Here is a 16354-nt window from a genome sequence, read left to right on the forward strand (position 1 = left end):
ATATACCTGCAGGCCGGTGAGTGTCGGTATGTCACTGACGGCGGGATATATTGACTTGATGACATTGAGTTTTTAATGCTGGTAGCACAAGTAAGCAGAAAAAGCGCCTCTATTAGGTCGCATTTGTCCGTTTACGATGCCCATCCTGCGCCGTATTTCACGTTAGCGTAGCGCGGTCCCGAGGACGCTCATATGTCCCCGAATCTTAGTTAGAGGACGCGCATGTCTTTTCCCACATTTGCTTTTCGTGGTGCCCAGCTGTGTTGTTTCAGGGCTACATGGATTTTACGCACGGATTGCTGCTGTTACGCGCATCTTGCTCCACTGCTGGAAGACCCGTTACTGTTTTCATGTAAATAGTTAATGACAGATCTCTTTGAAGTCAACAATGAATGGCATTTGATGGCACAGACATGGTGTAGCAACTAACCACGACTGTTTCAGATGCGCAGGCATGAAAACATTTACAGTAGGATTGTTGTCCTGTGTTTTCGTCAGACTGGTGCATCTATCTACTTGATCACACATTTCTGTTGTTTTAGAAAGTCATTGATCCAGTCTGATCAGTGCTCTCTACCAATTGGTGTATCAGTACTACTTTTCTGTGTGAGCATCCAGATATGCTGTAGATAAATCGATATCATTGGTGCACTTGTTATTCAAAACAATCATCAGATAGCTTCGGTAACCAGTTCATTCCTTCATGTGAGAATCTGCTGTAACCCCCCCCCCCACACACACACACACACGCACGAACACACACACACGAACACAAAGAGTCTTCTCTGGCACCAGAAATCAGGTTTTGATGGACAGGGGACATGATCCACCTCTCTGGATTTAAAAAAAAAAAGACAGAAAGGATTTTTCTTCCTATTCCTCCATTTGAAATGATTAGCCCCTAAACACACACGCACATGCACACACAAGCCTTTCTACGTGCAACAAAGCAGCTCATAGCATGGTACAGTAACCCCTCGGGGGAATGTCCAAAACGAGAGGTGAACAGCTCCAACATTTCTCACAAAGCTGAAGGAGACAACATTTGGAGCATTCCTTTAGCCACACTCAGGCTACCGCAGCTGCTGCATCGCTGCTCCAATGCTGTGCATTATGTAATTTACAGTTACACACCACAGTGAAAATCTCACGAATTCTACAACATCCAGAATTCATCAGGTTTAATGACCGCTTTTTGCGGGTTTTGGGATAGCAGGGTGAGATTACAGATGGTTAGACGGCGGCATTCATTTCAGTGGCTCGTTGTGCACGAATGCGGTCCCATTTAGTTCTAACACATGCAAGCGCTGAACGTCAAACGGGGATGTGACCCAAATCACTGTTTCTCATCCCACCCTTGCTCTTCCTGAAAGTGTCCTGTCTGATGGGGAAGAACGTCTTGGTCATCGGTCCAAAGAGATGCAAATTATATGAGGAGAGGAAAGACAGAGAGAATGGAGAGAAGCTAGGATGGAAAAATGAGATGCTGATGTGGAAATACAAAGAGATGAGAGGGAGACGAGAGGAAATAAAGGGAGACGTGAAGAGAGGCATTACGCTAATGTTTTAAGGGGTATATTTGCATGGCTGTAATGTAACCTTCAGCAATCAGTGTGGATCAGAGCGTTTGACCACCATTCAGGGTTTTTAAAAAAAAAAAATCTTTATTTGCTCAAGACCATATGAGCTTTGCCTGCAGATCCGTCTTATACGCACAAACACACATGCTGGTGTCTGTGCTGGATTTTCTGCTGCAGTAGACATGGGAGAGAGGAGGGGGAGCATTGGTAGAAGAGAAAAGAGGTGGGGGAGGCGAGAGACAGAGAGAGGGAAATAGAGAAGGGGCAAGATGGAACGAAAATGCACCGAAAGGGAGCAGGAGTGGGACAAAAAGAATGAGAGGCAGAACAGGTTTGAGGTAAACAGAGATAAGTGACAACCATATAGAAAGGTGCTGCACAATGGAGGGGCGGGGAACCCATTCTTTTCATCTTCGATTATGCGAGGAGGCTTGAGCCATTCCAACCCAGCTCTCCTGCTTGCCTATTGATTGATGATCAATTGATTATCTTCTCCTTTTTGTTTATTTTATGGGCATTCTGTATTCGTCCATCACATTAAAACTGACACGTCTCCCTGAGAGTTGGAGTAAAACATGACTGTCAACCCACTGCCAAAATTTATACGTGTATTTGCTTGTATATGATGGGGTGTCATACAAACCACTTTGCATTTGATTTCTTTATTGATCCACCCGCGGTTGACTTGTAATGCAGCAGTGATGTCACTGAGATCCTGTGGAGGGTTTAATCTTGGCCGATCCAGTTCCTATATTTTTAACTTTAACTGTTATAAGTTCTAATGTGTAAAACATTCTGATATGGAAGAAGAAGGAGCCCCCAGTACTGAACAGGGGCTAATGTAATACAGTGTCACGAGGTGTCACTCATTTATGTGATTATCTGGCTGATTATCTCTCCTCCAGCACGAAGGAGTTACTGTGATCCTGTTGAAATAATACTTAGGATAATAATTGTATTCAGTCACTTACCTTTTTAATAAACAGGTACAATCACACATGAGTATGGGCAGACCAGTGAGCAGAGTTGGAATCTAATCAGCCACATTTGGCATTGCCACCACATGGGCTGGGTGAATATGACCATGCACTATACCAATTTATGGACGTGTTTATTACTTACTTGACTTAAATAAAAATGAATCGCATGGCAGTGGTGCAATACAGTGAAATATAATTTGATTTTGTGTCTCTCACTGTGGGCTACCTGAAAATAGCAAAGATGTAAAGGACCTGCAAAATATGTGCCTTTGTCAATGTCAAGAGCCCATTCAGTATTAAGTGTCTCATGACGAAATTTGAATATTTTGGAGAAAATAGGAACCTTTTGCCAAGGCAATCTTTGTCGAACACAGCAGCCAAAAATGAGACATGACCTTCTTTGGAAAAGATAGGTTCCGGATATAACGGAACTTACTGGCTATAAAGGGTAATTGTGAAAAACACAAGGAGCATCTCATACAGTCAATACTGTCTACACTCTGCTACTGTTGGAAAATTGTGATGCACAACTTCTCAGTGGCTAACTGACTTGAGATGAGGCTCAAGATGGTGGTGGAGGTGGGGTAAGTGTGTGTGTGGTAGGTGCTGTTCAAGAAAGGTGCTTATAAGGTGCCCGTTCCCTGTGGGTGAAACGTCCATACGACAAAAGACTTTGACATGTACCCCTAATCCTGGCTCCACGGGGACAGGGCCTCAGTCTGGTTTCAAAGGTCGCACCAAGATTTTTCACAGATGAACAGAAGTTTGAGGTTAGATGGCCAAGAACATCTGTCATGTGAAAGATTTTTTAAGTACAAGTAGATCTGGACACCGTCAGCATAGCAGTGGAAAGAAAGATTTTATTTTTTAAGTACATAACCAAGTGGCAGCATATAAAGCAGAAATAAAACTGGACCTAAAATGGAGCTTTGTGAGACTTTGGAGGTAGGAGGGGCTGAGGTGGAGCTATATTCTCCAAGCTGTACAGAGAAATGCCAGTTTTAAAGATAGGACATATTCATCTGAACTATGAGGCAGAGATTTGCGTTGTAAAGAGACCCAGATTATATTGGCTAATGCTGTCTAATTATGGTTAATATGGGTCTTAAAAACTTCATGAATCCGTATCAGAAAAGCTGAGGTCAGGCCCAGAAAAGCTGGGCACGATGCTGAGTCCTGGTCAGCTGCCAGTTGTCCTCCGGAAGTTTCCAGCTATTATTTTCAACAATCTCCAGACAATGTGGCATCGAAATAGATCTCCTTACACTCTTTTGATTCATTTAGTAGAAAGTGGTTCAATGTTCAGAGACCCTCTTTCCACTAGAGGTCATGTCTCACTTGTTTGTTGCTGTTTTCATCAAAAATGTGCCTTCTGTAGAATTTCAGCAACACTTTTTGCCCCTGTTTTTGTGGAGACAAGTGTATCTTATTTGCCCCAGAGCCACATACCTCAAAACTCATAACCTCTGACCTCATGTCTGTGAAGGAACCATTGTAAAAGGCCTAGTCTCTAATCTGATTTCCTCTTCTGCCTCCTCTTCTTCTTACAATTCTAATTAATTTAGGGGGACGGTACTGACAGAAAAAGCAGAATGTAAGTTGTATTGTATTTACAATGTAAATCTAGTGAAGCAGTGAAACAATCAGAAAAAGGAGATTTTACATATATCTAGTATATGTAACTCTCCAAACAGATGTTTAACATATTATTAAATTAAGCCAATTTAATAGGAGTGCTGTTATGTTGAATTCCAGCTCAGCTCTGTGATTATTGTCACACGGCTGCAATATAAATCATTTATTTGTTTATTTGCAACTATATATAAGTCATCTTTAGGCATTATCAGCAGCTCATTGACACCAACAGTCCTGCAGGACGCACATGAAATCTTAACCTATTATTTTGAAAAGCAGCACAAACAGCTTCCTGTCAGAGAACTAGCTGTTAACAATTGCACATAACTCAGATCATGAACATAAATTCACATGAATGAGCACCCTCAAGTCAAAGGTTGGCAATGGCGTGAAATCAACATGTTATGGCATTTTTTAAAGGCACTTAGTGAATTGATATACTTTCCTCTGTGCTTCTGGTCCTTCTGTTGGAACCCCTGACCCTGCTACAGTATGAGCCCCCCCGACTCCCCGGGCTCTAACTGAAAATAGCAAAGATGAGAAGGAGGTCTTTGTGTCATTGACTGGCAGCCATACAACACATTGCTCTGTTAATGACAAAACAGGAAGATTGAATATTTACGAAAAACTACAGGAGTTGGCAAAAACAGACATGACCTTCAGTAATGAGGGGCTTTGGATACAATGGCACTCCCAACATACTGCATCAAAGGAGTGTACAAAGGCCAGTTTGGAAGAAGACAAGGAGGAACTCAGTCCTTACTGTGCTACAAATGCTGCTTTGTGTAGAGATTGGTAAATAACAGTTGGAAACATCCGGTGCACAACTTGTAAGTGACTAACGGACGAGATGAGGCTCAAGATCGTAAACCATCACGTGTGAAGGTCTGGATCACATCAGAGGGAGAGTTTCTCTACAGTGATTTAAACCTCTTTAAATTTCTAGCAATAGAAGTACCGTTTATGATTGAAAATGATCACATAAGCTCAGCTCTTACAAGACCAGTCACACTCACTATAACCTTCAATGCCATTTTAGCTGGAAAATGTAGCGGTATGTTCCTTTACTCAGTGAATGTTAGTTGAATTGTAGCTCCATACAAATAATAATAAAAAAAAAAAAATCAGCAGCAGCTTAATAATTAGACAAATTCTTAAAGATCCTTTTGAAGAGAGGAATTGGTGTGCGGTGATGGACTTTGCTTTATTATAGCATTCCTCTGGTTGTCTTGCAGTTTCCAAGAGGCAAGAACTAGTTCAGCACGCAACTCTTCATCTTAATATATATATATATAGATTTTTGGGGGAATGCTGATGGTTATTCACAATCCATTGTATAGATTTAAAGCAATAGCCTTAAAGTGGGGATTCTGCTGAAAATGCGACATCCCCACACTCATGCAGGGGGCTTGTGGGGGTCCATTGATGGCATACTCTTACACTCAGGGATCACAGTGATTCTGGGTCCTGGCATGGTTTTTAAGCCCGGATGGTGCCAGAGCCGATTACAATGGTGGGAGTCTGAATTCTCTAAATGGGGAAAATCTTGTCAAATCAGTGTATTGTCTCCAACCGCGCTCATCAACCATGTGGATACACCCTGTGTGCTCACTTGTTTACATGTAATACTGTACTTTATGAAAATTCCTTTGCCAAGATAGTCAATTATTCATGTGCAATATCTGGCATGCAGATATGTGGTATAGAAACACATTTACCCCCTTCCATCACAACATGCATCTTACGGTTGACCCCTCAAACCCTGAGATGACCATCAATCACCCTCAGTACATTCACCTTTGCACAGTGGCCCATATTCTGTAAGTGTAGCTGCCCATAAACCATTCTGCTGAGCATCGACTCTCACATCTCATTGATAAATCACTTCATGTGTCACGCCTCTGCGCATAACCCGGCAGGGATCTCTTTAGCACACGTGAATGTCCCAAATAAAGGGGTTAAAGACCTGATGTGGTTTTGGGTTAACATGTTGTCAGGTGGTGTTGCGAACACATTTTTTTTCCAGTCAGATCATTAAAGATTGCCTGTAAATCTTAGATTTAAATCACCATTTTTTGTGCTTATGTTAAATTTCTTACAAATAGGTTGCAAAATACGTGTTTCCTCTTGTTGACCAGTCTCTGTTTATGTTATTTTTGCTAAAGGACCTGTTTTAACAGTTTCTGTGCACGGCCGACCAGGTGTTTTTAGCTCGTGGCACTTAAACAGTCATCTGTATCCCTGCTCATTCCTCTGGAAAATGACATTGGAAGGTGTCGTTACTGTGTGGCCATCTGTTTCCTTGTGATTGTCCCTCCTGTCCAAGTGGCAGCAGCGTGGAAGCAGAGCAAAACAAGACCTGTATAAAATTAGAAGGAGTTAAAGGACTCAAAAAGGGGATATTCTCTTTAAAAAAAATCTGCCAATAATTGTGGCACAATTGTGGCTCTGGGAAAACGTCTTCTAGTGATTGATTTGGGAATTTTAATGACATTTAACTTTCTCTTTTATGTTATGAGATTGATTATGGGACCCCTACAGACGAAGAGAGGATGAAAAAGAGGCAGGTGGGGCAGAAGGCAGTCAGCCATCAGCGCAATTACCAAACTTGCTTTTATGCGTCCTTAGCCGCAGGATGGGAGAGGATGGTTGCGGGAAGGGGTGAGTAAGGGAGGAAAATAAGAGGATCGGCAGAAAGGAAAAAGGGGGCGTGGGCTGCGTCACAAGGACATGGCATGCTGCAGTAATCTGGAGCGAATACAAAACAGAGGAGAGGGAACGAACACGTTTAGTTCAGTTCAGTCACCTCCACACGGCGTCGTCTGCAGAAATGTTTGACCGTGTGAATTAGACTGGGAACCTGAGCACTGCAGTGCCAATACAACACCATGACGTGTCCGCCAGAGTTAGCCCGCGCGTGTATGTGTGTGGTTCTGTGTGCGTGGGTGGGTGGGGGAGCTAAAGGATTCCACTGTAGCATGTGAAGGTGTTGAGTCAAAGAGGGAATGTCTAAAGCAGATGTCTTTTTTGTGATTGAAATTTGGCCGGGATCACTTGTTTTTCAGAAAGTAAAATATCACCAAGGATTACACAGAGCAACGGCTAATTATAGCCTTCAATTCAGCCCTTTTCTGTCATCAGTGTCCCTTAGTGGGTTTGCACCCTTAAAGTCATCACAATATTCCATTCAGAAGGTCTTCCACCTGCGTCAACCAGATTTCCTCTTGGTATGTCATGGCTGCAGTGCTTTCGATTATCAAGATCAGAATCTGAAATTTTTCTCTTTTTTTTTTGTGCGTGATGTTATGGATGTGTTGCTATCAATTATTGTTGGGGGATTGATCACTTGTCATTAAAGCTAGTTCAATCTCCCGGTGGTCAGGAACAGTTTTAGCAGACAATGTGGAGATAACAATAACAAAAGAGTGTATTTCTGAAGTTCTGATGAATATGATGGAACAGGTAAAACCACTGTGATTGAGGTTTTTTTTATCTTTAATGAAAACATCTTGCACATCTTTGTCTGGAAGAGTGAGCCACTTTGTACTGTGTTTTGAATGATTTATAATAGAATACCGAATCACATTAAAAGCCACTGCTTTTATGGGCCAGTCAAACCAATTTATGCATAACTGGGTTAAATTTAAAATCAGTTCTCTGATGTGATGTTAAAAAAAACACACATATCCTCTTCTGTCATTTTACAGGTTCTCTTTGTTTTCCTTGCGAGTGTTTGTCATTTTTGTAGTCCAAAGGAGCAAAATCTTCATTTGCCCTGCAGTGTTTATTTCAGAACAGTGATGACAACAGTGATGATGATGAAGATGCTGATGGCGATGGTACAAGTGCAGGTTATTCCTGTAAGCCACCCAAGGTTAGACACAGACTGCACACTAAGTGGCTACTTTGGAAGACTTTGAGTGATGGCCTCAGTCGTTTCACCCAACATAATAGGCTGCTGAAGTTGTCCTTCAGGAGAACATTCTGTACATCACATAGTTTAAATGTTCATTTTTTTCATGTCTCATTCATGTATAGATTTCAGATCATCCTTCAATGTCTTCTTATCAGTGCTGACTCTGCAGCAGTGTTCACCCATTTGCTTTGCCCTCTGGAAAAGACTCCACACCCTTCCATCTTTGTGCGCTGCCGTTTGTCATACTAATGCTGATCAAATATCGCCATCAGTACGCATGGCAGAAAAAAAGGAAGCTGTGCTGCACAGAAGCAAAACCTTTTATTTGTCTTCCTATATCTGTCAAGGTCGCTTGGCGTAGCTTTCATTCAGCCATCAAACCAACATTCAGATCATCAGCTGTATAGGAGCAGTATTTGGCTTAGTCCTGTCCTTGGTGCCTGAAAGCAGAGGCTAACGCAGTGGTTGTCATGGTGACAGAGAGTCAGTCAGGGCTGTGGTAATACTGTAATGATAAAGCTCTTGTGGATGGTGCAGCAGTCAACACAGCGCCACTCGGGCCCCGTTAAGGAAGAGCGCGGCGCACTGCTGTGCATGCAAAACCGCCTGTAGGGCTAATATCAGCGCCGACCATCTCTCCTTGGTTTTATATCACTTACGTTCGTGCTCTCCCAGCACCTCCTCCTTTGTTCTGAACCGTCTCTGCACTGCACTGTCGGTTGCACTGCTCCCTCCCCGAGCTCGACTCTCCTCTCACGTTTTTCACCTCCATTCCTTCACGCTCTCATCGCCATTCGTCCATTAAAACACAATCAACGTTCTCTATCGTTAACCTCATTTCTCTCTTCCCTTTCCTCTCTGCACTGTTAAATTTATGTTGATGATCTTTTTTTAAATCGAATTTCGGAGTCCATAGACTGAGGGAGACTTTATTGGGTCCTGAAGGTCATTGGGCTGCAGGTGTCTCACACACACACACACACACCACACACACACACATGCAGTAGTTTTACTCGAGGGGACTCAGCCCCCCACCAATATTACAGTGAGCCTCTGGTTCATTTATTCAAGCCATTAACACGCTGGTGCACAGATGTAGCTCCGTGCTGCAGCGGTGAGAAGGAAGGAGCACAAGAATGCCCGATGAGATAAATCAGTATGAAGTGACAAATTACCATTCCTCCTTTTATCCTCTCCCTCCGACTCTTCCTTTCTCATCTTCCCTCTGCTCATCCCTCTCCATCACATTGGGGCCTGTGTAGCTGCAATTCACTCTCACATCTCTGTGCTGGGCGAGCGTGCGCGCACGGTGTGCAGAGACATGCACTCTTACGCGCGCACACAAGCCCTCTACATCAGTGAGCTGCATTGATAAATAGCTTCAAATTAACGTTCACACAGATTGACTGCTGTCCTTTCGCTTCTCTCAAAAGGACTGGCCGTTATGATGGGCTGATCAATATTGATTTGATGGTCAGATCCACAGTCTAATCTACTGTGTGAAATAGTGTGTAATTCAATTACTGAAACCATGAAGCAGTTTGTGTCATCACCATCAATAAGGTATTGGGGCTTTTGACTGCAACATTATTAATTGAATTACAGCAGAGTGGAAGAGGTTAAATCTACTTCTGCATGCTTATAATAATGGAAGCTCAATGTCATGACGCCTTTTCACACCTACTTGAGAGCCAATTACATATTTGTGTTGTTGGTTCCAGTACTGGTTCCCAGCACAAGGGCAGGATGTATGTAGAAGCAAAGGGGTTTCCGTGTAGAAGTCGTTGGTCCTGAGCTCAACACTAAAAAGTGTTGCTGGGTTTTAATGTTTAATGATGTCACCTGGGAACCTGCTGTCACACAGAAAAGTGCTGAAGCACTTTTTGTTTCTTCCTGGCAGTTTGAAGGTAGGAAAGTGTGTAAATTTTCCAAAATACTCATTCACACCTTCCTGAGAAGAGGTTGCACACACAAAACCATTTTTCCTGTGTGTGTAATGCCAGTGTTGATGGAGAGAATGCAAATTGGCCAAATCAGTGGAGGTTTTGCAGTTGAATCACAAACCTCTGCTGTATTCAAACTGTACCAGAGAGACCTGACAGATCTATAGAAATGTGGGAGTGTGTTAATTTAAGAATGTCTGAGTGAAAGGAAGAGATATTGTCTGGATGAAACAATGCTGCCAGCTGATCTGTGCTCCTGTTTTAAATTTTAACCACTTTTCTTTGCCACCTAGAGCTTTCCTTCTAAAACAGTCTGAGATATGTCTTTCACTTGCTGATAAACCACTTTTTAAATCCAGATTTAGACATACTGTTCTCTGCTCAGAGCTTAATTCTCCGTGAACGATGCTTATAAACGCAAGATATCATACTTGATTTGGGTCACACTTCAGAAATATATTTTGACTTATTTTAACTTTCAACTTTTTTATATATTTGGAACACAATTTATTCTTTTAAATAATGGTTTTCCCTTGGGGGTCAAAGGGAGGGTGGGTGCGTCTTGCTGAAGGGTACCTTGGCAGTGCTCTGAAGGGGTTCCGCCACCTCCCCCTGCTACCAGCACACCATCCAATATTTTCCGCCCCTGGGTCCTGAACTGAGAAGCCTCTCAGCCCTACAGTTACCTCCGTCTCTAATAACATTAATATTCCTTATACGATACTCATATTTCTCTGTTGTTTATTTTTCGCTTGTCTTGTATCTTGTCCTGCCTCTCCGTTTTAGCCTCCTGCCTTTTCATGCCCCGCGTTCTCTCTTTTGTCTTCTTAAATGTGCAGCTTGACATAGACATCATTCTAGTCTGGTTTCAGAACGAGCCACCTCAGCATAGCCTTGCAATGCTCAGGTTACGCTGCTCGGTCAGCATTTGAATGTTCCTCCCTTTTTCTGTCCTTTGTCTCTCTTACTTTTTCATTCTTTGACCTCTCTTCGACTTTACCTCCTGTGTTAGCACAAATCCTCATTGTCTAGTCTCAATTTTTTTGTTTGAGAGTGTATCAAAATTCTCACCAGTCTTTATTATTACTTTCTCCACTATATTGATGATATAGATGAATGTATACCACTACTTCCTGGTACTCCGAGGGAGCTCCTAAATCAGGTCCCAATGGTGATTCTTTTCCTCCCTGTGGTGTTGACAGAAACAGTGGTGGGATAGTGGCGATGGCGGGCTGGTATGGCGGTAGAGGTATAAAACTGATTGAGAAGCTCAGCATGAGCGAGTGTGTGTTTTCACGATACAGGAAGGAAGGGAGAGCACTGCAGCAATCTGAGAAAGTAGGTCAGACATCGACTAGCGTGAACCATAGCAGAAAAGAGAAAAGAGGTAGGGAGAAGAGATAGAATGGAGGAGGAGGCGGGAAAAGGGTGAAGACATCGTGCTGAGGGGTTGGTTTCAATCGGTCCAGGGTGGCGGGACTGGAGAAAACAAACCCTCTTCGAACTAACACAACTGCTTTGTTTTTTCTAATTCAACTTTACATTTTCAGGTAAAAACCGTCATTGGTTTTCCTGGAAGGTCACATCTGTAGATTAACGCTTGTCCGCCAGTCTCCCCCATAAATACACCCGGGGACGCTGGGTCTTAAATCTTCTGCTCAGTGTGCTTCTGTCATGAAGGCACTTAAGAGAAAATATCTGTAGCTCCTCCTCCAATATCCAGTTCAAAGAAAAGCTGGCAGAGAGGAGAGAGACCTTTCAAGAAAAATAAGCCAAAGCTGCTGCCTCTTTGGCTTATTAGTAAGTATGTTGCTGCTGCTGTTACATAAGTGTACATGTCTGAAAATGCATGGTGACACACACACACACACTCACAAACACATACATACATGTGGGCATGCACACACACAATAGATGCACGGTACTCAGGCTCCGTATATATATGGACCCCACTCAAGTATGAATTACCTCTTCCTTTTGCTCTTCAGGCCATGTCTGTGTTTTATTATTTATTTGATAAGGCACAAAGTATACAGCATCTATAAATACACTGCAGGGCTCATAGGAATGGATGGGAAAGTGGTGCAGTAGCCACACACGCACACTCACACATTCACACACGCACGCTGGTGCTGTCACGCCACTGGCTTTTGGAGGTTGCAGTTAAATACGACTTGTGGACGTAAGCATGCACAGATAGCCAGTGTCAGGAATATTGCATTGAGTGGGGAGGAAGCAAAAACAAACACACTGAGATCTCTGTGGCGCTCTGTGAATCACGCTTAACACTTGGCTTATTGTTTGCTCCCTGTTCAGGGTGTTATCTCCAAGGAAATAAGGCATGCACAAACAAACGCGGAGACACTGCAGTAAAGATGAGGCGACACATCGAGAAGCAACGATCTTTGACCGCTGCATTTTTCATGACGTCTCAGCATCTTGTCCACTGCAGCACATTTAGCCACTAAAACTTTAGGCCAAGAATTTGTTGCATGGTTTTTGTTTTCTTCAGCTGCTAACGCCAACACATGACAGGGCTTCAATTTTCATCACAATCATTCACGACTGTCACGTACAATTGTGTCCAATTTGACAGTAGTACAGACTGTGCCATGGTCTGCTGGACAGCTGCACATAAAAGAGCTAGATCATAAAGTGTCTCTAAAGCATTCAGTGTCATTGGTTTCTACAGCACTGAATTTTAATTTTCCTTTCACTTTGCTGTTACAGTGCTGTGAAATTAATGTTTTCTTTCTTTGTTTTTTCTTTTCTTCCAGTACGTGGCATTTGCTTCCCTATTCTTCATCCTCCTCTCCATCTCCACCTTCTGCATGGAGACGCATGAGGCTTTCAACACCATCCTCAACAAGACGGAGAACGTCACACAAGGCAACACTACCCATGAAGAGATTGTGTACGAAGTGGTGACAGACAGCTGGTTGACGTACGTGGAGGGCGTGTGTGTGATCTGGTTCACCATTGAGGTCCTGCTTCGGGTCACCTTCTGTCCAGACAAGTTAGAATTCTTCAAAAGCGCCCTCAACATCATCGATTTTGTTGCCATTCTGCCCTTCTATCTGGAGGTAGGCCTCAGCGGTCTCTCCTCCAAAGCTGCCAAGGATGTCCTGGGGTTCCTACGTGTCGTCCGCTTTGTCCGTATCCTCCGAATCTTCAAGCTGACCCGTCACTTTGTGGGTCTCCGCGTCCTCGGTCACACCCTGCGTGCCAGCACCAATGAATTCCTCCTGCTCATCATCTTCCTGGCCCTTGGCGTCCTCATCTTTGCCACTATGATCTACTATGCCGAACGAATTGGAGCCGATCCGGACGACCCAACAGCCAGTGCTCACACCAACTTCAAGAACATTCCGATTGGATTTTGGTGGGCCGTTGTGACCATGACAACTCTGGGCTATGGAGACATGTACCCAGAGACGTGGTCCGGGATGCTGGTGGGTGCGCTGTGTGCCTTGGCCGGTGTGCTGACCATTGCCATGCCTGTACCTGTAATTGTCAACAACTTCGGCATGTATTATTCGCTAGCCATGGCCAAGCAGAAGCTGCCCAAAAAGAAGAACAAACATATCCCCCGAGCACCCCAACCAGGATCCCCTAACTACTGCAAGCCCGATGCCCTGGCTATGGCCACTGCATCACCGCAAAGGCTCTTGGGAAATGTCTTGGGAGGAGTGATGGGTTCTGGTGGGATAGGAGGCGACTGTCCTCTCGCCCAAGAAGAAATTATTGAGATTAACAGAGGTGAGAGATTTAATGGTAAGGCATTTTTGGTCTCATATCCATTTGGTATTATTCATAATGTTGTAATTGACCGTTTGATTAATGATTAATGATTTTAATGGTCAGCGGTGGATTAGGAGTTGTTCTTAACCCACACTGGAGAACTTACTAGGACAGCAGAACCCACATGTACTTTATCTGTTAACTCCATAGTTGTCTTCAACTTTCCATCTGTTAGTATGCAAGAGCATGGAAGAAAAGTCAATTACCTGTTAAAACTGCTAATGTATCTCAAATAGGGCTGACTGCACAATAATTTGTCTCTGACATTAGTGGCAGAGCAGTGATTTGGCTCTTTGTCTGCTTTTTACATGCTGTAGCATCAGGGCATCTGTAGTGTGTAACAATAATGCACCTTTAATGCCTTCCTTAACTGCCCGAGTCATCAGTGAGCCAGAGATTATTCCTCACGTCTGCCTGGCTTTCCTCCAGTCTGAAGAGGTTTCTTGCAGGTTTTGCATTGTGTAACAGGAAGTTGTAGGCCTGTTCTCACTAATTGGCCTGTAACCCTTCAGACAGTCGGCTCCATGAATTCTCTGCAGTATTATCACTACATACTCCGCACAGAGCGCTACATAATCAGTGTGGGTGGGCACGGCTCTCCATTGACTAAATATTGATGCCGCTTGAAATGTTTGACAGTTTTTATGGTGCAGATTTCATGTTGCCGTTAGTCAGCCTGTCTGTATAGTAAGTAAATAGGTATCACTGTAGCGTCCTTGTTCGATCCAAGGATATGACCTAAGCACAACATATTAATTTTGTTCTAAAGGTATTGTTAATAAGAAAAAATTAAATGAATCTTGGAAAATGTAATGCTCCTGCATACGTTTTCCCTCCTCACTTTCTCTGCAGATTCCAAGCAGAATGGTGACGCAGCCTCAGCCGCCTTGGCTAACGAGGACTGCCCCACCATAGACCAGGTGCTCAGCCCCGATGAACGGAGCCCCATTGGGCGGGGATCCACCCGAGAACGCTATCAGCAGGACCACGCCTGCTTCCTGCTCAACACCAGGGAATTTCGTGCCACAGATGGGAATGTGCGGAAAGGTACGTTTCACACCAGGAGACGGATGCATAAATATTCCTGTTTATGTACACAGAAACACACAGTAAGATGCTGGGGGTAACATGCTGTGAACACATAATAAATATGTATAGCTTGCAGCAGAAGGTACTCATATATGTCCTGTATGTAGGATCCGATCCAATCACCGAGCAAAGCTGGGTTGGATGATACACACATTTAGCTGAGGTCTGAGCCTGTGACTGAAGACTCCTATCACAGCTAGAAGCAAAACACACACACACACACACACACAAACACACACACTTCTTCTCTGTCTTCACCTATTCATAATCAAGTTTTCTGTGTGTCTGTATCATATTTTTATTTTATCTGTCAGACAGTGTTTTTTGTCCCTCTGTCAGGTCTCCCCATCTTCTTTCTCTTCATCCGTCAGCATTATCTCTGTAGTTTTGTTCTGTGTCCCTTGATGTGTCTTTCATGCTCATAAATGATCTTTCTTTGTCTTCAGGTCTCAGACAGTTGACCACGCATTAATTTGCTTCTCGTCACTTCTGCTCTCTCCCCCCTCTCTCTCCCCCCCACCTCCCATTTCTAAACTGACTTTTTATTTTGGTGTATCCTCCCTCCCTCCCTAACCTGCCTCACATGTTCCTCCTAACTCCCTCTCTCCTTTGATTCATCTTTGCCCTTATCCCTCCTTTGTTGACCCTTTTCTATACCACCAAACCCCCCCAACAACCCTCCCGCCCCATTTCTTTCCTCACCCTGTGCATTATTTTTGTGCTCATGACCGACCTGGCACCTTAATTCATTTACTACTGCAATCTAACCACCACCACTGCCACCAACCTGCACCAAACACTCCCCCACACTCCCTCCAAACTTTTAATACCCCCCTGTTGACAACAAACTAGAGGCCGCAGCCCTGGCACCCAGCCCAGCCTCCCCTCTGACTGAGGATTGGTATAAGATGGAAGGGTCTCTGTTACAGCAGGACCTCAATGCAAACTCCACCTCCTCCTGGATCAAACCCTAGGCCAGAGGTAATACTGATCTAATGTAACAGAGCCCATGTCCAATTCTTAACTGAATACACACAGAAAAGAGATCTGATCTCACTCTCCATGACACACAAATGACACATGTATTTTTTCTAGGTGCACAACCCACACAGCGCACACTCCAGCAGCTGAGCACACACGATGCATGACTTTAGCCAGCTATTCCCACAGTGTTGTGTCTATAGTGTGAGGGGTTTTCTCTGTGAAAGTCTGCTGTCAGTTCTCAAAATCATGTCAAGGGATTTGTGCAAACAGAAGAGTTAGTCATTTACTCCAGTTATCAAGGTTTGGGTGGAGCCAAGACATTTTGGTTATCAATCTGTTCTATTTTGAGGTATTTTATTGCATTAAACCTATTCTCAGCCAGGCATTCTTCACCTTAAAAGTGTGAATCCTTGACAACGTGGATCA

General features: G+C 43.6%; 1 protein-coding gene across 10 annotated transcripts in view; it reads left to right on the forward strand.

The window, feature by feature from the left end:
- Positions 1-16354, forward strand: part of kcnc3b (potassium voltage-gated channel, Shaw-related subfamily, member 3b) — a 37848-nt gene that overhangs the window by 7555 nt on the left and 13939 nt on the right. For 4 of the 10 annotated variants that reach the window (XM_057029405.1, XM_057029455.1, XM_057029465.1 and 1 more), the window contains exons 3-4: positions 12832-13828; positions 14708-14902. In XM_057029405.1, coding sequence (XP_056885385.1) covers positions 12832-13828; positions 14708-14902 — 1192 coding nt within the window. Of the gene's footprint in view, positions 1-12831; positions 13829-14707; positions 14903-15796; positions 15926-16354 lie in introns of all 10 variants that reach the window. The other 6 variants (XM_057029431.1, XM_057029424.1, XM_057029438.1 and 3 more) reach the window with 3 other exon arrangements.

Source organism: Takifugu flavidus, chromosome 1 (assembly GCF_003711565.1).
Source record: "Takifugu flavidus isolate HTHZ2018 chromosome 1, ASM371156v2, whole genome shotgun sequence".
NCBI lineage: Eukaryota > Metazoa > Chordata > Actinopteri > Tetraodontiformes > Tetraodontidae > Takifugu > Takifugu flavidus.